At 32.8% G+C, this 26,094-nt stretch overlaps 1 protein-coding gene across 3 annotated transcripts in view; it reads right to left on the bottom strand.

Annotated features, from left to right (window-relative positions):
• Positions 1 to 2,235: 2,235 nt before the first annotated feature.
• Positions 2,236 to 26,094, bottom strand: part of LOC106720001 (ubiquitin carboxyl-terminal hydrolase 35) — a 37,906-nt gene continuing 14,047 nt past the window's right edge. For 2 of the 3 annotated variants that reach the window (XM_045686269.1, XM_045686268.1), the window contains exons 2-12: positions 20,479 to 20,643; positions 19,742 to 19,894; positions 15,587 to 15,798; positions 12,217 to 12,375; positions 11,587 to 11,757; positions 6,818 to 7,008; positions 4,792 to 4,971; positions 4,423 to 4,551; positions 3,875 to 3,930; positions 3,261 to 3,651; positions 2,236 to 2,702 (exon numbers count right to left, since the gene is read on the bottom strand). In XM_045686269.1, the coding sequence (XP_045542225.1) occupies positions 2,294 to 2,702; positions 3,261 to 3,651; positions 3,875 to 3,930; positions 4,423 to 4,551; positions 4,792 to 4,971; positions 6,818 to 7,008; positions 11,587 to 11,757; positions 12,217 to 12,375; positions 15,587 to 15,798; positions 19,742 to 19,894; positions 20,479 to 20,635 (2,208 nt within the window). In that variant the 5' untranslated portion in view covers positions 20,636 to 20,643 and the 3' untranslated portion in view covers positions 2,236 to 2,293. The remainder of the gene's footprint in view (positions 2,703 to 3,260; positions 3,652 to 3,874; positions 3,931 to 4,422; positions 4,552 to 4,791; positions 4,972 to 6,817; positions 7,009 to 11,586; positions 11,758 to 12,216; positions 12,376 to 15,586; positions 15,799 to 19,741; positions 19,895 to 20,478; positions 20,644 to 26,094) is intronic. The other variant, XM_045686270.1, reaches the window with a different exon arrangement.

Raw genomic sequence — 26,094 nt, 5'->3', positions numbered from 1 at the left:
CGACTCTCTTGAATACTAAAGCCATTAATGTTCGTGTTGTCTTTTCCTTTATTATCTTTGTAAAAAACAGACTTAGCATACGAAAGGCGAGAATGTAATCAGTAATTATTAAAATCTCAATAGATTTTTTTCTTTCGTTTTCTTCTTTTTTTATCAGTATTTGTCCCATGTGTGGAATGTTCACAAGATGAATTGATCTTAGAGACTCAAATATATAGAGCAGACATTACTATCACTTTCCTTTAAATATTTTAATCTGTCCGAAATTTCGAGTAGACAAATGAACTCTACAGATAGGACAAGGTTTGATGCTTGCCCCGTCTATTGATTTATATATAATTTAAATGTCTTTAATTGATCTAGACCAATGTTTCCCAAAGTGGGCGATAACGCCCCCTTGGGGTCGTTTGAAACCTAGGAGGGGGCGATAAGGGGCCCAAAAAATGGGGGGCATTGAAATTAATTAAAGTAATGAAATTGTGGTTTTTAAGTTTTGGGAATGAATAAAAATTAGGGGGCTCTGAAATATAATTGATTTTCAAAGCGGGCGGTGAAAGAAAATAAGTTTGACAATCACTGATCTAGACAAAGTGTATCTAATGAAAACAAATCTCCATACACAGGACGTTTTATAGCAGACGATAAAAAAAACCAAGTCAATAAGGATTACTTTATTTCATAAATTCTACACAAACATTTTTTCTATCAAGACATATATCATATATAGACATTAATAGATCAAAATTACATTAATTTGTAATAGCAAATCAATTGCTAAAGTATAAAAAAAACTGTAATCACCATGATAACATTGTGTTAACAAAAAATACTCAAGGTGACGTAAAATTAAAAATACTTATTGAGGTTTAGAGTTTTCACGTCTTTGACGGGTTTGTTTGTTGATAATACAAAAGTAATACAGTATCCAGCAATATATCTTAATCGCGAGCGTACAATCTAGTAAATATACCGCGAATAAGGAATTATATCGGATTTAAGGTCTACATTTCCAGATAATAATATAAGAAAAAATCCAGCGAACAAAGCTCTATTAAATCTACTAAAGTTAACACGCTACACATTTATTATTTTTAACAATACTTTTTTTTTAACTATAACCATATTTACAGAGAAAAAAAACAATGTACTCTGTTGATTCTGATTATTTTAGGACCATAGAAATAAATGTTTGATGAGATAAAATCTCAAGATTAATTAATGTACTAAATTTTTATGACTATCATAAAAGTATTTAGAAAAATTATTGACACATAATAGTGGATATTTAAAATGACTACATATATAGTTTTTTTTTTTAGACAAACATCAGATTTAGTTATTCATTAATTCATAGACATTGTTTACGTTAAAACATTCAGTTACATCATAGTTGAAAATACCATTAAGTTAATTCATACATTAATTTTTACTAATTTTATGTAATTTAATGAAAAGTACAATTACTATTCTAAATATTAAATACCGTCGCTTATGTGACGTAATTATTCCATACAATTTCCATTATTCATAGACACTGATTAATTTTTATTATTATAAATAATAATCTTATGGAAAAAAAAACAACGCCCAAATTGATCGAGAAAAAAAAGTTATACAATTTTAAATAATAGTCATTAATATCAGATAATTATCTAAATATATATCTAAATATATGTTATTTGATTGTATAAATTGTATTGATTAAATTTTTTTTTAACAAAAAATGATGGCTCAAAATATGAGGAACATCAAAAACAAACTATCAATTTGCAAAATTAATTCTTAAGCAAAATAACAATAACATAAAATGATTAATTATACATTTTACTTAATATTAAATATAGAAATCATCTTATAATGATGAAATTTTTACACCAACGATAATTATATGTATTTAAAATAGTTGACTAATTATATATAACCCTTTGAACGCTAAAAAATACACAAATAAAAAAAAACCATCCGACGTATAAATAAAGTGTACAGAAAAGACGCAATTAGTAATCTTAAATTTGTCGAAAATCGTATTTTTCGAGGATCATAAAAGACGAAAAGGCGGACAAAGGGTTAAGAATTCATTATAATAAGTGATCAATAATTTCAATTAATACAGATTACGTACAATATTCATCATTAAAACGCAGTTATTAATAAGCAATATAGATTATACAGATTAAAAATCGATTTAAAAATCGATTACATCGATACATTTAATAATCGGACGATTAAAAATTCATTCATTATCAACGTAATCGAGTACCGAGAAATCGATATTTTTCTGTGAACGCGTACGTCATGGCCGCGTCAACTGCAACTTCTGAACCGTCTCGATGTACAACTTGTTGTGAACTTTCACCAATTCCCTGATGTTTGGTGGAACCTCGTTCAATGAAGGGAATGGTACTTCAACGACATCATCACGACGATAGAACAGCATGTACGGAGTGTTACAGGGACGCAGGAATTGTATATCATCTTCATTGCATTTGGTGACTGTGTCATCGTTGAATAAATACCAGCCATCTTCAGTCTTGGCCAATGTATAATAGTGTCCGGACGACATGGAGGAACCCTCGTGAACAATGGCCGCATACATAGTATAACCATTTTGTGTCTGTGCAGGTACAGTTGGCAAAGTCACACTGTGATTGTAAATTGTTGGCGACATCAATTTATTCTGGGTGAGCTTCTTCGCGTCGAACCTGGTGAAAAACAATATACATATAAGTTTTCAGGGACCTGACTAGAAAAGCTAAGGAAAAACTGAATAATTTAGTAGGAAAACTTATTGGTTTATAATTTAAGATTTAAGAATCAAATATGTCATCTTATTTTTAGGAATATTGTACAAATTTTTAATAAAATTTAAGAAAATAAACTATGTGATCTCATTTAATAGGGATCATATGATTTTTTTAATTTATTATTTTCATATATAAACATAAATCCTATATTTAAAATGTACTATTTCAAAATAATATCTATATTAATATTGTAAGATCAGTTTATTTGCATTCAAAAGGCTCTGAAACTATTAAATCGATATAAAAATTATTTCACTGTTCAGAAATCACACTATCCCTGGATTACATACAGAAATATTCGTGAAAAACTGCTAGATGTAATATATTTTTAATCACTCCTTTACTTTTTAAATTCAACCTCAAAAAATATACAAATTACTTTTTTTGTCAGGGATTAATGTATAGGCTATGTCTATGTCTCTGATATACAAGATATAATAAAAAAAAATGTCTCACTTGAAGTTTTTCAAGACAATGATGAGATAACGCGGTGTATATTCAATAACAGCTCGTCGTTCAACATCGCGTTTACATCCGCACGCGGGACACTTGTAGCGATTATCAGCAGTCAGGAGTTCAGTAGAACAATAATAGTCAACGAGACTCTGCACTGTGTGAATATGGTCTTTCTTAGCTTCAGGGAAAGCGAGTGTCAGATCACGGAAGACATCGCGAGTAGATGATAACTCGTTGCAAACCAAACATCTCATATGTGACAGTATCACACCACCGAAAATATGATCAACGAATGACTCAGGTGCTTCAGGTGGTGGTGGTTCAGTTGTCCTTTGACGTTTACGATTGTTGCTCGATCCTTTACGAGTACGCTTCCTTGATGCGGTGGCACCTAGAAATATCACTTAAATTGACGCTTGACTTAATAAAAAAAAAATCATTAAATTCAAGTCATGGTCTAACACGATCTGTATAGAGGAGATTTTTTGTATGGATGCTAATTAATAAGTAAATTTTCAAGTCAATTTGATAATTCGAATAATTAAAGTATCCCTGTCTGTAGATTCATTAAATCCATAAATTAAAAAATTAGTAGAAAAATTAAAAACATTTACCAGTGCTGCTACCGGCCACTGCTTCATCTTGATTATTTTCAACGGGCTCCTCTTCGCTGGAATTGAAAATGATTCACTTTTAAAAAAGAAATCATACTTTATAGAAGTACATTTTCTATTATAATATGTTAAATACGTTTTCATTGATCTACGTATTATTACAGAAAATAATCTTTACATTATAAACCAATTTCTCAGGATCGTTTTGTATATCCACTTTCCTTTCAAATATTTATAGTATAATAGATAAATTTGTTTTTGTAGTTACTCCAGCAGACAAATCTTCTATATATAAAAGAAAGTCGTGTTAGTTACACTATTTATAACTCAAGATCAGTAGAACTGATTTAGCTGAAAATTGATGGGGAGGTAGCTTAGAACTACAAGACGGACATAGGAACTTCTTTATCTTGTGTGTATTTTTTTTATTCTGCGCGGACGGAGTCGCGGGTAAAAGCTAGTATTAAATAATCTTTTGAATTCAATCTCTAGTTAAGTATCATTCGATCATGTTATATTCTGAACTGATGACTGAATGAATGACTTACGTGGGATTGGGAGACAATGTGAGCGGCGGTGGCAGGCGTCGTCTATATGTTATTATAACAGGCGGCTTGGAGTAGTCATGGCCGCAATCCATCTTATGCTCGTACGACAAAAGCAATTCGAAGAAATACCTATGATATTTTTATTGTTATTATTTTTATATCTCTTTTTTATTTGTAAAACTATTTTGTTAACTATGCAAATAAATCAAACCGGATCAAAGAAGATTGCAATACAGTAAAAAAAAATCAAAAATAAATTAAAAACTCTAGTTTCGCTTGCTATGAAACAGCTTTTTTATTGACATTTACTTTTTAATACGTTTCCCAGAAATAAATTGGAAAAATTTGAACAAAATAAATAATACCTACCCCAGGAACTCGGAGGTATCGTGTTGTATGTCGATGTTGAATTTCGGCGAATTCATTGTAACGTAAAAATCATCCGGGTCGACTTTAGTGGACACAGAGTACTTCAATTTGGCGAAAAGCTCCGCCAGTTTAGCCCAGTACGCACGATCATGCATGTGCATTACTACAAAGTTACTAAATCTGCAACAAACATTAAAAAAAACACTTTCTATTAAACTGTACGCAAATATTTGCTTACTTAAAACTGACGTCATCGTCTGTTTCAAGCAGTGCCTCCTGGTTTACAATTAAACGCAACATAAAAAACATATGCATAAATTATTTTAATTCGCATAAGATTCACGCGGCAAGAGTGCGTCGCAGGATTTTTTTCTTTCAGATAATTGTTAAGATCTTTAACAATTGCCTAAAATACGATTTCAAATGGAACTGTATTCATCTATTGTAATTGATCGCGCAGCAATCTATATATATAAAATTCTCGTGTCACAGTTTTCGTTCCCGTACTCCTCCGAAACGGCTTGACCGATTCTCGTGAAATTTTGTGAGCATATTCAGTAGGTCTGAGAATCGGCTAACATCTATTTTTCATTTTTTTTAAATGCGCGCGGACGGAGTCGCGGGCGACAGCTAGTTATGTTCTAAAAATATTAAAGATTCACCATCATACATTTTCTTTAACATAGTTGGACGTTAAATCCTAGATTGCGAGATTGTTTCGCTCAAACAGGGCAAGGGTAAAGTAAACGTTTTTAAAACGTTGGAAATAATTTTAAACTATTTCATATCATACACAAAACAGACTGCAGACTTATTCGAAATACTTAAATGTTTGCCTTCGCTGTAAACACTCTACAACATAATGCTAATTGAAACGCTACATGTTCACGAGTAAAGCAATTTTATTAATATTATATATATGCGAAAGTTTAGATGGATGGATGTTTACTGGAAGGTATATCCGGAACACTCAATAGATCTTGATGAAATTTGACACAGATGTCGAACACATATTAAGTTTTTTTTAATCCCCGCGGAGATGGAGTCGCGGGCGCCAGCTAGTAAGTAAATAAAGGCAGTACATACACAAACGAAGCATTGATTTTCGCATAGAGGATATATGGTTCTGTAAATTAAATTAATTTAAAAGCCAAAAAGCGCGATTAGCTGCAAAATAATAGAACAGAAAACAACATCAACATTTAATATGTCACAACGGTTCGAGAGTCAACGATGCAGTGGACGAGTTAGCCAGTAGAGGCTATGACAGTCGACCCATCGATCCAGTTGACCACGCTTAGCACCGGAATACAGGTAACAGACAAAAGCTACGCTCTATAAAGCGAGGTCCGGGACAATACCAATATTTAAGCCGAGCTAAGCCCATCTCCGGACAATTGTGACGGCTCCTTCTAACTCATACCAACTCATGTGCATTCTATTATGTAAGTAATCTCACAATAGAATGCACATACGTACATAACAGTGAAAAACAATACCCAAGTGTTAGTCGGGTAACAAAAATTGTTTAACAATCTTGCTGGCGCGCAGAATTTCGCAAGAAAGGAACTAAACATAAGCAGTCGTTAATTTCGCTAAGGCTTTTTGTCAGTTTACTCATTCACTTAAAAAATTCGCATCTTAAATTTGGTTTAAAGTCCGTTTTATAAACAACGCGTGCAACATATGAAATTTTAAAATTGCTACTATCGCATACAGGCGTAAATAATATGATGAAAGTAAAATGAATACAATTACTGTCCACCAAAAACGCGTCTGAAATGTACTACTCACGTATTCTAACATTAACAATAATAAAAGAAAAGAAGAAATAACATAATCGAAATAATATAATAGTCTGCCTCCACCGTAAGTAAGAAATACATTCTTGGAAAAGGTTGGCCACGCATGTGGAGTTCCTGGTGTTGCGGATGTGCGTGGGCTTTGGATCAATTAATAAGCTGAGCTATTCATTTGCTCCTTCGTCCTAATTAAAAAAAAGAGTAAAATAATTAATATTACTTACTCTCTAGTAGCCAGTAATGCCTGCATGGCACTGTTCACGTAGCATGTGGTGCCTCTGTTCAAAAGGCCGATCTTGCGTACGACAGTCATATCGTTACCCGCCGCCGCCGCCATGTTGCTTTGCGATCCCCAAGCCGGCAGTCTCAAGAATTGGCTACTCCTACTTGCCATATGTTGCTCCAAGCACGTAATCTGAACAATATTTAACAATTTTAAACTCAACTAGTTTATAAATAAATCAAAAAAATCAAAAACCAAAAGACTGTGAAGATGACACTCCAGGGAAAAATACCGTTCAGCAGTTTAGGGAACAGAAGGTTACAATGGAATTGAGATACATACTAACCCCTCGTACATAAAAAAAAACTTCCGTATTCGTAAAAACTTTGTAAAAAAAAAAAGTAACCCCTCCTCAGATTCGGGTAAATAAAAAAAAGTGTAATTAAAAAAATCTTTCAGCAAAAAACGCATACGCGTGTTTCATTAAAAGAAAATAATTGTGGGTCTTACTGTCAACCAAAGAAAGCGACAAAACCTGGGCGAACGTGAACTCTTACCACAAACATTGAAAAGATAGCAAAGAACTTTAAAGCAAATACACTAAGTAAAAAACTAAATTGGAAGTTCCGTAAACTCGCGTCAGTTCCCAGAATTTTACACGAAGGTATAAAGGAAAATGATTCCTTTAAATTAAGATACATTAAACACGATAAACATTTTCTGTTTGAATTCTGGCCGGAAAGATTTGAGAGCATATTTTTACGCTTTGGTAAGTTCTAAAAAAAAAAGATATCAATATTTTAATGTAAATTTGAACCGTTTTGAAAATTCCAAGAAAATAAATTAACATTTTTTTTAATCAAATGTAATTATAAACAATTGAAACCATAGAATTAATTTTATTTCTCAATTAAAGGCAATTTAACGCGAAAATTTTGGGGATATAATATTATGTAATATTAAAATATGTCCGTAAATGTTTAATACATTCTCTACAATTTACATTTAGTTTACGAATGTACATCAGAAATTGTAACCAATGTAGCGTTAAAACAAAAAGGTCTGTTATTGGTATGCAAATATGAATCCATCGGAATATGAAAGCCGATGTCAAACGTCTATTAATTGCGTCGTGTATTCGCTTCAAAGATGTTTCATTTTTAAAAATACATTTTGCATGGAAAATATTTATTTTTATTTTAACATCGAACTTTGACAAATAAATGTACAATGCAAACAAAACAAGTGGGTGGTAAGCCCGCCTTCGTTAAATTCTACTTATAGAATAAACTTGTTGATTGTGTTATTTTTAGATTTGCTATTTTCATTACGCAATCTTACGTTTGATATTAAAGGTATTGATAGAATTTTCAATGCAAAATATTATCGATTCGAGAATAATTCCATCAGTCTGTAGCCTCTTTTAATTGAAACTTATTACATGATATTCAAAACTATGTACGTTACTGGGAATAAATTATGGTCAATCTCAGGATTTTTTGGTAATACTTAAAATGTACTAACTGCTTGTGGTGGAAGACCGAAAAATTATGTGATTTTTGTTCATTTCAGGTGATTACCATCAGTATCATCATCATCCATTAAATCATAAGATTTACTCCATTGACTGACATTGTTTTTTTTTTAAATAACGTAAATGAAGTGCAATCACTTCATTTACGTTATTAACGAGGCATTAAAACTTATAAAAATTTTAAATAATGTTCTTAAATCTAATGTAAAGAGATATATATGTAAATTAAGCGAGTGCGAATAAATGCTCAAAATCAAGACACATCTCTTTTCGGACTTTTAGTATAACACGTTGGTAAACTTTAGGTTTTAATGGTAAATATTACGAACCCGAGTTAGTACTTTTATTTTTAAAATAATTAGCGACTACAATAAATCCTAGTGATTTGTGTCAAAAACAAGTTTTTTTGTATGGGGAAAGAAGGAATATCCTAAAGATTGCCTTGTTTTCTTCGAGGAAACACGGTTATGTGAGGCTTGGCTCACTAAAACTCATGTGGTGACCAATCCTCTAGTGCAACTGGAGATAGTCTCGGGATCTCCAAAAGAACAAGCCATATGTCACAAAAGCATCTATGTTAGAATTTAAATAGTCATCAAAAGTTAAATTTCTTTACTATTTCTAAAACATTGGAAATTTATAATTTTTATAAGACTTCTAAGAGCTACGTTATTAATCTCCATCAACAGTAGAAAGAGTATCAATTTTGATAGATTATCAATATTTTATACCTTTCCTACAATCTGAAATCGTCACTGGAAAATTGTTCTACTATAAATTACTAAAGAAAAAAAATATCTGTATAACTCCATATGTTTGTAAAAAAATAATAATAAATAATTTGATAAATAATAATAATCCTTTACGACTTACGACGATACTAATAAAAAATAGAAATATCTAATTGTGTGAGTGAACACCTTGCATTAACAGACATACAACAGACTATCTTCTAGCCCAAAATATGGGTAGTTCGTAAACTTAGCCGCGTAAATGATCTACAAAGTATAGTAAAGGAAGACCTCCATTATGTATCACTAGAAAATTATCAACGCCTTTATTAAATAGTATATCGTCTTGTTACAAATAATTATTTTGTTAGAAGCAAATTAAATTAAAGGCACTATAAAATATCCGCAAAAACTATTTCCACGACAATGTAGAGAAAAATCTTTATTTAAAAAAAAGAACGGTATTTCAATGATTACTAGTAAATTATTAGTTTTTTACACTAATTAATTGTGTAATTAATATAAGAATAAATTAAAAATCACCTTTAAATTCGGTGTTCAATCCGGAAAACATCATTGCACGCACGGAACGCCAACTGATATAGTCAGATGCACACAGTTAATTTTCAATCGTCCGCTGCACTAAGACATTCTGTAGATTCACTATTGAAACCGTGCGCTCAAAGCGATGATCACTGAGCACAAGAGGACGATCCTTGTCAACGAAGGACAGAAAGCGTTTGCCGCTGTAGCGACGTAGTGTTTGTCGGGCGAATTCAACGTCGACTTCTGAAACTAGACGTCAGACGGTGCGCAGCGCGATTGCGCGAACCTGCTGGGACTAATTAAGTTCGCACAACAAAAAGCTCTCCCGCTCGCTATTCATTCAATTTTAATATATACTATATATATATATTGTATACTATATGATTTTTAAATTTACTATTAGTAAATTTAAAATTCAGAAAGTCCGACTAACTTTACACTATACTCCTGGAATACTAATAAATACTAATAGAATTACACTTCACTCTACAAAATCGATCCAGTCGTCACAAAAAATGGTGGAACGTACCTAGGTAATTTCGAAAAAATTCACGCTTTGACACTCAGCCCAGGTAGCAAAACTGTAAATCCCTATTCACCTTTTTAGTCTCTCACTGCAAATTGATTAAAACTAGATACAGAACACGATGCCTAGACCAACAGGGAAAAACGTATTAAAAGTTAGTCTGTTGGTAAAAGCTTTCGTTACATGTACGCTATGTGCAATATTAATTAATTGATTGTTTGAAAACTCATACTTTTAGAACGGACAATCGAACTGGAAACCGTATTGCTCAAGTTTAAAACTGTGTTTTCGGTTATCTATTACAGTATAATGTAATTCGGAAAAGGTTTTCGCTCGGTTGTCAGACCTTATCAGTCTATCCGTATATGGATATTTATAATTATAAACTTACTTGCTTTTCCGTTAGTTTTTGAGTCCAAAATCTCTGTACGAAAAACATCTTCATCCCTGTCATCTTTGATAAAACAGAGATGACCGTTTTAAAAGGGGATTATGGTCTCAGAAACCCACGGTTAATGAAAGCCGAATGCTTTTTAAAAGCGTGATAAAAAATTAAAAAGCTTTTCTGTTATTTTAAAAAAATATTTCTTCAAAACAGAAGTTTATCTAGATATAAAAATAGCCCATGCAGTAATTAATTTGAAAGTGCTAAGTATTATTTTATGTGCGCTTACTCTACTTATAAAATTAATAATAAAGGAAATATAACATATTCATATCTTAAGTACACATCTTTAAAATACAATATACAATGTCAATTATAAGTACATAGTTAGAACATCAGAGAGCTGCGTCAATGGTAATTTAGACCATTCATTTCCGCTGGACCGTGCTGTTGGTATATGTAGGTATTTTAATCAGAAATTCAGTTCAGTTGTTACACGAATGATCCCAACTCAAAATTAGTGCTTCAATTGTTCGACCAGCTCGCCGCAGGGATTCACATTTCAAATGTTTCAAACAAGCGAATATCAAATGTTTCAAACATAAGCGGGTTTTGTTTTTTTTTTTTTTTCAAATAGTATAAGAGGCATTATTTTTACGATAGTCCGTCAGTAACTCCTTAAGAGATTATCACTAATTACAAATCCTTTTATTGTTTTTTCCCCACAAATAAACTCAAAATTACTTAACGAATTACTACTCTATAAGCAATACAAATTTCCTTTATTGCTGAGAAACCTAGGATATGCAATTTTTTAATTTGGTTAACTATTTAAGCTGGGTGAAGACTGGTAGGAGAATGTTTTATTTGTTATCAGTTCATTAAAAGTCAGAAAATATATATTCCGAGCTCTTATTTTTTATTTTTTTTAGTAGATTACCGATTAAAAAATATTTCTACTTTTAAAATAAGGTTATACATAGCTGAGGTAGTGTTAGTAAAGCGTAATTTAAGTTACTATTCTATATTTGAGATTTTAATCACTCACCACAGCATTGTATCTGTTGTTGAACCTGACAAGGTCCTGTCCCAACAACGGCGCTCTGAGATGGTCTACCATCGCTGTAGTTATGTCAACGACATTCTGCAATAGCTGCCAGCTCCACTGCCGGCTGTCAGCTACCAGGGCATTCAGCACCTCGCCCAAATTTGGAGCGACCTTTAACGTTGAATAAATCTATGACCACTTTTTCACTGCACGACCAATCGCGTGACTCTGTCCCCGACTTTATATCATTTCCATGGCATTAGCATATGTAATGCCATGACCGCCATAGAAATGAAAGCAACACAGAGTCGAGCGACTAGTCGCGCAGTGGGAAGTGGTGTGAAATTCCTTCTTCCGTTATAAGGAAGGAAACAACACTAATTTTACCTTATTAAGCTACTAATAAGTGACAAAATACGCCTATCGTTGGAAGACGAAACACCTCTGTTTTCTTCGAAGACTAATAATTTCCTGTTATTGTCTAATGTACGAGTATATCGCATGGCTGATCACAATAAATAAATACAAGAAAATGTTAATAAATCTAACATTATATTAAAGATTAGTTTCATTTAGGACATTTTAAGAACTTAAACTAGGCCAGTAGAAGATTATTTAAACAAATCTTACCTTATCGAGAATGTCGGTGGTTTCGCGAAGCGAAGCCATTACATGAAAAATGACTTCGGCATTAGACTGTCGGAGGTCCGTAGGATTATTGACTGCCAATAATAGGCGAGACAAATTATCCTTGCTTACCTCGATCAAAACATCATACTGTTCGTTCTCCTGCAAGGTTCCAGATCTATTCAGTATTTGATCCAAAATTGAATCTAACATGGATATTTTAATTACTCAGAACACTAAATGAATTTATATTGAAAACTAATATTATATAAATGCGAATGTTTCGATGGATGGATGTTTGAAGGTTTCTCCCTAACGGCTTAACGGGGATCTTGATGAAATTTGGCAAACACGTTGAATTTAGTCTGGAAGAAGTCATAAGCTACTTATTAAGTTTCCATTTTAATCTCCGCGCGGTCGATTTCGACAGCTAGTTGTAATTAAATTTTAAGGTCACGTTACAGTTCTCGTAGAAAGTTAGGTTTTAATCTCGTTACGGATTTAAAATTTCCAAACAGACCTTACATTTATTTGCCAATGTCATAAATAGTACTGGGACATAAAGACTCTTCGAACTCAATAACATTACGTACTAATAAGCACTTACTAAGTTTAGTATTACAAATTACGAACCTTACACATATGCTACAATAAAAGTCCTCGTTTTCAAATTTATTCATTAGAAGGTAAGTCAAGATTTACCTCTATATAATAATTGACGCTATTTTAAAATCTTACTACTACTAATATTATAAATGCGAATGTTTAGATAGAAAGATGCATGGATAGATGGATGTTTGTTAGAAGGTGTCTATGGAACGGCTTAATGGGTCTTGATGAAATTTGGCACTGATATAGAACGTAGCCTGGAAGAGCACATAGGCTACTCATTAAGTATTTTTTAATACCACGTGGGAGTCGCGGGTTAATGCTAGTTTGTTATAAACGCAATTCAGAAGCATAGTAGAAAACAAATTCCCTAAGTTATAAGATTTTATCTAAAAAAATTAAATTAAAGGAGTATTAGCAGTAAAAGCGCCTCCTAAACACGTTAAGTTCCGCCGACATGCCTAGCAAGATCACCTTAGTACAGTGCCGGCGACTCGCCTAGTGAATCCAAGCAAGTCCCGTGTAATGTACTCGCATTCGAAAGGGCATCGTTAAAATTGCATCAAACATGAGTGCAATATAGTCATACAGTCATAAATAATATATATGTTTTGAAATTTTTTGAATTTATTGAATATTTTATGAAATAGATTCAAAAAATCGCAATGTCCGCTTACGAAGTACACAAGTGTTATACTAAACATCGTATTTCTAAAAAAGAGAGTGAAGGAATACAAAAAATGCAAACGTCTTGCGATTGTGCTTAAATATACAAAGATAGTTTGACATATCCGGATAACTTAAGTATTTTAAATAATAACGATAAGAATAATTTATTATATGTTTGCAGAATAACACTAATTAATATTATACAATCAAAAGACTTGTATTGAATTGTTTGCATTTCATCTAAAAATACATATTAATAAAAACAACATCAATACATTTTAAACATAAATACTAAAATCATAATTCTATGACATATACCACAAAACATATTATTTAAGAATTTCGAAGAGACGAGATAAAGATTCCAAATCAATACCTTTTACAGTCTAAACCAATTTCAATTCTTGAAAATGATCTGAAAATTATTTTAATAACTTTGAATCGTTTTATAAAAATTATTCGATCGCCCCGCAATCAATAGATCATGTCTTTCGATTGGTATTAAAATTCAGATCGGTTTAATTTGTATCAAGTGGATTTTTAATGTTAATTACAAAACACCACGGGTAATTATAATTGGTTCTAGACAGATTATTGAGTTCGCCTGTAAAAAACATTATTACAAACCTGATTTACCTCTATCTTTTTCCTTCACTTAGTCGGAAACAATTACCTCTATGTGATTTACCGTACAGGAACACGAGGAAGTTTAGGAAATGAAGATAGTTCATTATTATGCCATTGTGTACAGTGAAGATTGTTCCACTTGGAAGTCGATTAATTTTTTTTATTAATGAATAATACAATTCTTGCCCGCGATCCCATCAGATGTAGGATCCCGTCCGTGTTAATGTGGTCGAAAAATCAAAAATATTCCATTTTTTACTAAGTCATTGAAAAACCTTAACTTTATCTCGTCTCACCAAAATAGTCCGTTCCTAGACCTGTTCATAGACTTCAGTAATTACAATATATTAAGTATAAGTTTGTTTGAACAACAATGTAACAACGTCGAAAACCTTTTCCTCTATCATAGTTTGCAACTTGAGCATTATGGTATCGCACAACCAATTGAGCACTTTCATATAAAAAAAAAAATCAAAACATCGCTACGATGTCGGCAAGGACTTTCGGTATAAAATTGAGTTGATAAAATAAACCAGTCAAATAAAAATAAAATAAATCTTCTACGAATTTTCAATCAAATTATGTACCTGAGCGAACCAGAACTGTAAACTCAACAACTACAAAATGTTCTCAGAGTCAATAAATAAAATGTATCAACACAACGATTGATAATAAACTTAAGTGCTGATGCCGATTTTTCCGTCTATATTTGTTAGAGGCAATACAATTAACAATTCATTTTTTGCATATTACAAACGCTGTGAGTAATCGAGTTAATTAGTAAAGAAAACTTTTTATTACGAACTGCGTGCTGTTTATGTAAGAGTACTGGGATTTTAAATGGATATTAACAAAAAACATTTTAATCCGTAACGAGAATATCTGAGTTAACAAAAAGAAAACATAACAAATGATAAATGAACTTTGAAATATAAATGATTTAAAGATAAATAAAATAAAAAAATAACGTCAGTTCATATTATATGCAGGCATTCTATCGCTGTACGTATGTGGCTTCCAGGGACTTATGTCAATTTACTTGGCTAACAAGACCTCATACCGCGACTTGTTGAGCGCAACAGCGAAGTTGCACAGGTACTTTGCGTCTTAGGTAGCATCACCATACACCGTATAACTTAACATCAAGTGAGTATCATACTCATTAGTGATATTAAAAATATAATATTTACGACAGTTTTCAAAGTTGCATGGTCACTAAGACCTCTCTTTGATATAGACTTAGAATGAAAAATTTGAAGTTAGAAACCGCTCGAGTTCCATCATTCAAGACTTAAATAATCAACATATGACTGCGATCAATACTGAGACGTATATATATTTTCGGTTAACATGAACATTGTTAATATATTTTTTCATACCAAAACCTTCAAAATATTACAGTGAATTGATATAATTGTATCAACAATGTTACATATAAATTTAATATCAAAACTAAATTAAAACTCACCTCCAATTTCTTCATGTATCCTAGGACCCAATCACTTAAAGCCGGGGAGGCATTCCACTCCGAAATCCATCGGTAGAGGCAAGCGAGAGCGGTGCCGAGGCTGGCTGGAGATGGACCGCCTTCCAACCAGCGTGCTGTGCCGAAAGGTGCCTCGGTCTCAGATCCATCGAGCACAATCAGGATCACTGACATAGCAGGACGGGCATTAGACGCTGCAACAAAAATAAACTATCAGAATCGTAATTGACCTTACAAAAAATCTTCGATTATTTTACTGTATTTCGAAAGATTTTCTTAAAATTATTCGAGTGTGCTTGAATAAAAACTTTTTTTTAATGAATTTTAACGAATTTAAAACTGATAATTTAAAGAACCACGTCACGCACAAACGCTCCGCGATTGGCTGTTTTCGTAATTTCGTTTGACATAGACATTTAACATAACTATAGGCCGGACTATTTACCAAAATTGTCACAAGCGCTCTCTGTTGTAAGGTAGTTTAACAACAAAAAGTAATACATTAAAATATTGTATAACTACACTACAGTTTCAAAGAAAATAGTTTGGCTACTTTTAGTTAGCTCTCCAACTACATGACGTCAGAGGTGGTGATGTGACGTACTAGCAAGTACTGCCAGCTTTCGCTAGGCTTCGGCATAGTTTTAAAACGCTATAACTTCGTTAAAACGCGAAAAAAAAGAAAAAAAACTTTTGTATGTAAACTTGTACATGATCTTTCGATCGATATAAGACGAAAAAAAATCACTGGAAAGGTCAATTGCTTTTGAGTTAACAATAAGATAAAAGACTGTAAACACTTTACAATGTGTACTAAAATCCGCTTTTCTACTTAACTCTGTCGAGACCGAAGTAAGACGAAGTAAGCCTCCGCCATTGTTATATTATTTCATATAATTGGTATTAAAACTACAATAGGAACAAGGAGTAGACTAGATTACGAATTACAAATGAAAATAAGAAAAAAAATAAAGAGATATGGTTTAAGTGCAGTACAATATTCTTAATACATCGTGGGAAATAAGTATTTTTAATGGCAGTATTGAATACTACGTTAAAGCATCGATAATATATTATTTATTTTTAAACGTTGCACTGATATACAAAAATTATGATCCAAATGAAGAAATTACGTGTTGTGATATTCATAAAAAAATGATAACCTAACTCGATTTGATACAAATCTGTGTGAAATCTCTCTAATCCTGCTTAAAACGTGATTTCCATTACAACTTATTATCGGGTAAAGCTACACTTGATGCGTTATGGCAATCCGAACCGGAATGAAATATTTGCTTGTTACACAAATGGCGGTCTAAACAAGGTATTAATCCTCAATTATAACAATTCGATTGGATTAACTAGAATTTGTAACTTAAATTAGTGAACAATAAGGTATTCATATACGCTCAATCAAGTTTACTTTGAATCATTACTGTAGAATGCTACTGCAACCACATGCTTAGTTTCGAGGCAAATACCACTGAAGTTGTTAATTAGTATGCTTCAGTTCTCATCAACGGAGAAGTTTATAAATAATTAAATGTATACTATGCACATAGTTTAAGGAAACTATTGAATTTTCACCATGAATTCGCAATTTATGCGATTTTCATAAAGTGTATCAAATTGAAAATGAGGTTGAAAACCTATAAAATATTGACTGTAACAATTTTATAATTTTAATTATGATAGTCGCGTACGGAAACCATAAATATGTTGTAATGCCTCGCATAAAATGAAGAGAAGCCTTCGTTATCTCACAATCTATTATATAATAACCAATAATAATCCTTATTGTTAAGGTATGAATCGAGAACTCAGACTGAGATTACCTATTACAAAATTCTACAACAAAATTTCCTTTCAAGAATAAATATCAATATCAATACATAGTATAAAACAAAGTCGCTTTCGCTGTATGTCCGTATGTATGCTTAGATCTTTAAAACTACGCAACGGATTTTGGCGCGGTTTTTTTTAATAGATAGAGTGATTCTTAAGGAAGGTTTGTATGTATAATAAATGCATAATATAGTAGAGAAACACTGATAAATTTAAAGTTTTCTAATGTGATGTCGTAAATAAGCACGTTTTTTTGCGCTTATATTGCAAACGCTGGCTGAACCCTACGAGATAGACCAAAATAATGTACTACAGTATTGTTCACCTTAAAAAGTTCAACAAAAAAGTCCGCGATGGTATATGTCTATCTCTTAGGGATAACCCAGCATAACCATTTTTATTCTTTTACGAAGTGATTTTAAACAATACTGCATTAATCCTTATCCATTTAAGTACCTTAAATAAATTGTGCATTTATTCTGTAGTAGGTATATTTTGCATTGCACCCGTGCGAAGCCGGGGCGGGTCGCTAGTTGCAATATAAAATAGAAATTCAAATTATTTTGAAAACGGCGACAGGGGATTCAGGCAACATTTTGTCAAAGCATCGACGTACTGAAATGACACACGAGCATATTTGAGAATCCAGCTCTCGCAACAGTTGTGAGTGAAAATGAATCAGATTAATCTCGCTGAGTGTTTCAATTTACAGGTAATATATTTATCATTTCAATCAAATGAATATTCAGCTTATTTGAAATGTTTTAAAGAGCAGAGAGCTATAAATGGAATGTTAGAACATACTTATTAGTGAGAATTGTAAAAGCTACGGCGAAAAGCTAGCGTTCGAGTGCATGCCCCCCCATCCTCCCATTTGTATTACAGAGTTCTCCCTCTCATTGAATTCTGAAATACAACGCAAAACCATTTCCGTTTCTAAGTACATTAAATTAAAAATTGACTGACTGATATTTGAATTGCAGAGAATATTGTTATTATACGAAGGAAAGACACTAACAAGGGATTTTTCTTATTTTGGTTCTAATTATTCTTAATAAAAAAAATGGTTTGCTCGTTTGTAAATACATGTCGTACTAAACAAAAAAAGCAAAATTTAAACATGAAACAATCAATGTTTTTTAATGCAACATGTCATACAACAAAATAAAAAAGTACTGTAAATTGCCAAGGAAAAAGGCGATGAAAATTTTATGCAATTTTGTTTTAAATTAAATATTTCTGCAATATTTCTCGGATATTGCGAAGATAGCTTTAACTCGGATTTCAAACGACAAACGAAACTCTCAACTGAACCAGACAATGCCCTGTCTCGTCCTTTGTAAGCGTACCTCGTTCGAAGTTGTAGAGCACCTTTAGGTAATTACTTTATGATGGCAATATATTACGTACACTTAATAATGCAAAACTCAAAGTTCATATCTTAAGTGTTTTTCATTTATTTATAAATATTTCGTTAGCATTATATAGCAGGCAAAATTACAGAGCTTTCATGAATTACGAGTACTAAAGCCAGAACAAAAATAAGACATAATGCAAGAAGTGTATTATGTAGATTTTAAAAGCTATGTAACAAATTCGATGCCTTCGATTTACTTTTCATCATCAGCTCATTATTCGTCCCCACTGGGGTGCTCGGAGCATACCCTACCCTTTCTTCTCAGATGTGCAGGTTGCATCATGATGTTTTCCTTTACCGTAAGAACGTCGGATTAATTTACACATGTAAATCTAAAAACACTTTAGTTCATGGCTAGATTCGATCCCAGAACCTGCAGATTACAAGTCAAGTGCTTAACCCCTGAGCCACTGACGCCCTCTATCTTACTATGCGATTTCACTTAATTACAAAAAATCCTAGAGGCGTGGGGCACACAATCCATATTTATGTGTTAATAGTATCAACGTTATTACTATGTGGGGCAGGATTTCTTTTTAATTACGTAGAGCCAAGGTACATAGTCGTCACATTACTTTTTTCAATCTAGAAAACTAGGACATCGATGCCCTGAGGCATTGATTAGACTTAGAAACAAAATGAACAGTGAACCTCTTATTTGCTTAAGTTGCACTACGCCATAGTGACCCCCGGGCACCTAAACGGCACTAAAACTATTTAGAAGAGTGAATGAATGAACCCTATTGGAATCGAATTTTTTGTCCGAAGTGTCAGAGAGGTAGAGTCGATATCACTGAGATTTTTTGTATGAAAAATGAACTCGTTGGGCGAATCGGAGGCGCTGAACGTTCTTTATTAAATAGTAATTTACTTACTTGGATCGGAGATTATGGTGAAGAATTTATCCAAAATAGCATTGATGAGGTCATTGCGCAAAGGGCAGTTCAAGGAAGTAATGAGGCGCACGAGGTAATCTTCGACGGCCGTCAGCAGACCCCACAACTCGTCTTCTGTGCCCGCAGTTTGGCCTAAGACAAGAAATATTTTTGTTACATTATCTATACAACATCTAGCATGTTATATAATTCAAAGTTTATGATTTTTTTTGGTGTTAGTAATTTATCGCCGACAGAAAAATAAAATAATACGAGTAGATAACAGATGGTCAAACGAGCAGTAACTTAATTCCTGTCATAATTCAGTTAACTGACGACGTATAACGCACGAAATAACTGTTAAACTATAGTATAAACCAATAATATCAAATAAATATATAGGAGCTCTTATTATGAACGAACATCACCAAATGTTGAAATAGCCAAATTAGCGTTCTAGTTCCGTCTCAACAATCAGTGCGATTGTTTAAGATTCTAATTGACTCGGTGAAGCTTGCGACTGTTGAAATAGAATAACTGATATAACGGAAATTTATGCGATCCATCATTGAATACAATTCCTAGAAATGTATAAAATTCCTAAAATACATTAAAACCAATGCTTAAATGAAGTAAAGAAAGGAACCTCAAATTGCATATATAGTGGCCTACTTAATTTCCATTGTTATAATTGTTAAAGTGAAATAACATTGTATGTATATTAAATAGTTACTCACTTAGGCATGTTACAATGTTGAGACAATTGTCGATGAGCTCGTTGGCAGGCGGTATGTAATTCGGCTGTTCGTTGATCAGCCTAATGTAGTTCGCCACGGTGTTCAGGTCGAGCTGGTTTGGGGTGTCATCGACAACCTCACGGTTTTTCACTACCATTCCGCTGGCTGGGAACAAGAGATAATAATTAGAATAGACAAATCGACACGTTAAATTTCTATAACTATGAGTCAACATCACATTAACTAAGTTGCTTTATACGCGCTAGTTGCTTTAATCTCTATTCCTATAGAGATTAACAACCGTTTACATTATCCTGACTAAAGCTTAGAACTTGCCCTTTTTTATGTGTTGAAGCGTAAACGATTTCGTTTGAGCGATCATTTTCTGTTTTGAATATTTATAAAATGTTCATCTCGATTATTCACAAGTGAACGATACACAGCAGACGTCCACGTAAACATCCAATGCGAAAAAATAACTAAATTTTATCGATGGACATAATTAAAATGGTCATCAGCACAGAATATCTACGACAGTATTAAACTCCGCCTTTTGAGATCTCACTTAAGAGCCCGTAGCACAAAATCTATACAAAGCACTTACAAAACTTTGTACGAGACTAACGATCGAGTTATAAACTGAGAACAAAATTAAATCTGCATGTTCCTCAACTTGAAATTAAATGTGCATCTTTATAATATTTCCTAGATAAAACATCAAAGTAAATTTTGCTGGAGACTATTGAAAAAAATAAACCAGAAAAAGAAAACACGGTTTCCTACGAGTCCTTTGAAAATAAAAGAGCTTTTATATTTTTATGTAGACGTTGTGTGTAGAAAATTCCCCGGAAAAATTTTCAAGGATTTTGCTAAAAGAGATATTTAATATTTGCTCAAGTTTATATTTACAGTATTCAAATATTCTTTCAATATTCAAATATTTGTAAGTAAAGAATTTTCTTCTGCCAGATAGTTGTTCTAACATTATAAACTGATACTTGTATAGAAAGACAAGAAACAAAAAAAAATATATTAAAAGGTTACGTTAAAATAGCGATGATACTTCCGAGGAAAGTTCCACCTTTATAACTCCCACTCTACGGCACTATTTATAAACTCCCCAATAAATCAATATGGAATATTTTTTCCTGCGCATTTAAGCTAAAATATAACTCTTGTAACTTGTACTGCGTAATTAATATTGGAATATCATATAGGAGAATATTATCCTAAAGAAGAGTAGCTCATACATTTCATTTTAATATCGAACATAAAGACACAAAGAAAAAAACAAAATACAAGAAAAAGGCGTGCGAAGCTGTATTTTATATCCTGTTTTTGTGTTTCTTTTAAGTAACTACTTATTTAAGTCGCCATCAAAGTCTTTTCATTATGATCTCGATGACGTTATATAATTTTAATTGTAATATACGAGCCCCGATGCAAAATAGTTCGTCCAGTGTGAAATTTTCACTGACATTTTTTTCTAACTTCATTATTTTTGTATATTTATATAAAATATTAAGCTATTCTACCATCACATGTCGCGTTACTTATGCCTTTATGAACCAATAAACTATTTTAGCTTTTTAAGATTTTACATATCATGTTTTAAATACGAAGAAGTTATAAGCAAAATAGTTCGTCTACTTGTTAATCGATTTAAAAGAGTTCGTGTATCGGTGAGTTAAATAAGATTATTCCTTCTTTGTACAATTATGTTGCATAAATTTATTAAATTTGTAAAAGTAATACTGTCTCACAGTATAAGTTTTGAAAATTTCAGTTTATCATTAGTTTTCAAATAACAATGGGTCGTGGCAAACCCGTGTGTCATGAACTTCGAAAGCGAATAGTTTGTGGGTGAATGCTGGCAAATCAAGTTACCAAATATCTAAAGACTTGATAATTCTCAGGTCTACAGTCCAATCATTCAGCACTATAAAAAGAATAGAACGACTTCTTGTTTGAAGAAAAATGGTCGATCACGCATCACAAGTGCAGTAGAAAACAGAATACTGAAGAAAAATATCAAAAATAATCGTCGTGCTGGAGCTGAAGAACTCACGGTGCAATAGACGGACATGATTCACAAAGACGTCTCAGTTGATACATGCAAAAGAGTCCTAAAAAGAATTGGTTACGAATTTTACACCGCTAAGGAGAAACCATTGTTGACTGTTGTACAAAAGAAAAAGAGGTTGAACTTTGCTCGTGATCGTTTAAATTGTACGTAATACGTAATATCATTTGGAATGACGAGTCCAAATTTGAAGTGAATAGCGACTTAAAGGCTAAACTCTTGATTGTCTGGGAATCAATAACGCCTGAGGAGTGTGCAGCGTTAGTTGCAACCATGCCTCTTCACATTAAAGCTGTCATTGAGAGCAAAGGCGACACAACTAAGTGGTAGACGAACTATTTTGCGTGAGTGACAAGGGTAGACGAATGCTTTTGCGTTATGTATTATAGAATATTTAAACAAAAAATTATGCTATGTAAAGTCATGAAAGAATTTCAGTTATATTAATATAAACTTTAAAATGTTCCTCAAATTGTGCTTTACTTTTTATCAAACATTCTTAATTATTTTACCAATATTTAGTTTCTATATTTTACGCATTGCACTACTTTCCATACTAGACGAACTATTTTGCATCGGGGCTCGTATACGTAAACTAAATTGTTGCAAAATAGATTTAATACGATCTAAGAGAAAACGTCAAAGGACATGTTGCTTACAAAGGAACGTTCTTGGTTGAGTTAAAGGTTCTCAAAGCGAATACTCGCCAGACCTAAGTCCGTTGAAGCGTAGACAGATAAGTAGATAGATAAAGTGGAGATACAAACTAACGAAATCATCTTAACAGTGCATTGGTTTCCTGATGCCACATTTAATTTTTTTTAATAAGTGTTTCAATAAAAAGTGCTGCAGTTTGGGCCGTCCACGAAATCACAATAAACAAATTTTGAAGATTAGAAAAAAAATGTTTATTTATACCGCATACTTTACACAATACTAGTTAGACGAGGCGCCTTCACTAAACGTGGCAAAATATTTTTAGTGTTGAATCGAAAGCGACCATATTACAATATTGTTACTTTAAATAATTACTTATCTACAGGAATTATTTTAAAACTGCGAGGTCTTGTTTAATTTTAGAGTAGGTAACAACTAAGCTTATGTGTTAAGTCGAGGAGCGTGACAACCTTAATGTTTGTAGGATCGAAAACAACCATCTAATATTAAACACTGTAACTTTTTTATTTGTGTTGTTAAAATGTGAGCAGCTACTAGAAAGGTTTTGGAAATTAAAAAGTCATTTTTATGGGAAAGAATCAATTAGGTTCAAATCGAAAGTTCGATAGTGTGGTTTAAGAATCTTTTTGAATCTTTGCTATGATGCATGAAGCGATCTAGATATCATAGTGAAGTAGATTTATTTTATAAGGTCGATTTTGCAACGTTTTCATTAATACTAAAGAGTACGGTAAGCTTCTTATGTAAGTTGTTTCAATTAGTCAATTGCTAAAATCGGAAGCCTGATATAACGAACGGAAATGCAATGGAACTTTCGCGTATTCTAGTTGTATGTGAAAGCAAGCGGCGCACATATCAAATAAGCTCTTTGATGTGGAATTACGAACAAAAACAACCATATTTGCGAGCTCTGGAAATACTAATGAAAACCTGAAAATGACATGTTCGTAATAAATTTAAACGTACATAACTCGTGTGTTCATAAGTTTTGAGAAGAAATAAATGTTGCATAAGTTTTTTAATAATCAATTTATATTCCTAAAAATTACAGTATACATAAAGTAAATAATAAGCATCAATATAATATTATTGTTATTCAAAATGACCACCCCTGTTTTTAATACAGGCCTTTAGACGATTTGGCCAGTCATCAATAGCGGCACGAATCTTTTACAGTGGAATTCGCTTTGCTTCTCGGACAAGGGCTCGCTTCAGTGACTTCAAGTTTGGGTGAGACTTTCGGCAAGTCCCAAGCTCTAATTCAGTCCATAAAGAATAATCCAGCGGGTTGAGGTCGGGTCTGGAGGAGGGCCATTCGTTAGCCGCGATGAACGCCGGCACATTCTCCCTCAACCAAGCTTGTCTCGCTGGAAAACACAATCCTTGTCGTGAAATAAAGCATGAGACAGAGGTTTTACAACTGGCTCTAAAATGTCACTTTGATAATTCTTGGCTTTCTCCTTGACTCCTTGTTGGCAGAAATGTAGCGGAGTGACACCTTCATACGAAATCCCCCACCATACCACCACACTAACTGAATGATGAGTACGCGAGACATTCCGTGCTGAAGATAGTACATCCTAGAACTTTCCTACGACTATACGCCTTTACCTTAAGATTATATTACATTATTCTGTTGAAAATTATAAATATTAAATAGATTATAAATTGAAAGCTAACGTTCCAAATTTAAAATTGGAAAAGAAATAAATAGCGCCGAGTACTATTTTTTTTTTTTTTTTTAAGTATAAAGTTTGTCTCAAAACGTATGAACACACGAGGTAGTATAACTATGAAGTCCATACTTAATAATTACCAGTATTTATACTAACACTAGCGACCCGCCCCGACTTCGCCTGGGTGGCAAAGTGTACATCTGATTTCTTTTCTGTCATATCAGTAGTGGCCTTCCCGGTGCCGACCCGTCTCGTAAAAACCTTGTGTGTTTACAAGGTGAAGTGAAGAAGGCGCGACCGACCCGCGAAAGATTATTCGGTAAATCATTTTTATGTAGGTAATGAAGTATATACACAAACCATCCGGAAGACACAACCGACATGATGGGTGAAAACCGTATAACCCTTTTCATGTTTTAGAAGAACACTCGAGTCAAACAGAGGACACCAAAAGCAACTATCATTTATGGGATTTCAAGAAAATTTAATGACTTCCATCAATTTAATTTAACTTCTCTATGTGTTTGATATACATGTTGACAAATGGCTATTTCTGAATTAATACTCTTTGCCTTACTTTTTCAAAAAATAAATAAACTAAAACAACAATGAACAAACTAACCGCATGTATGAATGTTGTACATCAATAGGAACAGAAGTGAACATTCCAAACTGTGTTCAAAGACATAACAAAGACTTGGTTACAAAGGGTATCCTTTTTGTGTCGGGAGGGAAATCTTTAAACAATACTCTGCCATCTGGAGGAAAGACCCTGTCTAGTAAAATTTGACTTCCTAAAACACTTTCCTTGAGTCCCGGGATCTTTAAAGTAACATCAGAACTACAAGATACCCCTAAAACACGAGAATGTTAGACATCAATACATACATTTGTATGGCTGCAGAAGTGACAAAAATTAGCCAGGTCCATGTATCTAACTAACCTAATGTAACCTCACTGAACGCATTTTTCACGGACGTGAATGCATATTTATTAACGAGTATTGTTAATTCTATAGTAGTGCTAAACACAAATCATAATCTCATCTCTATTTAATGAAAAGGAATGAATCGAAATAACAATAACTATTTGTATGAACATTATATCTGTGGGTACATATCTGGTCATATAAGTACACTTTAATAAACTGTTCAAGTTGACAAGAATATTTCCCGATTG

This window comes from Papilio machaon, chromosome Z, assembly GCF_912999745.1.
Source record: "Papilio machaon chromosome Z, ilPapMach1.1, whole genome shotgun sequence".
NCBI classification, from domain to species: domain Eukaryota; kingdom Metazoa; phylum Arthropoda; class Insecta; order Lepidoptera; family Papilionidae; genus Papilio; species Papilio machaon.
Note: the sequence above shows the minus strand (reverse complement) of the source record. Positions and strands in the feature narration are given on the sequence as shown.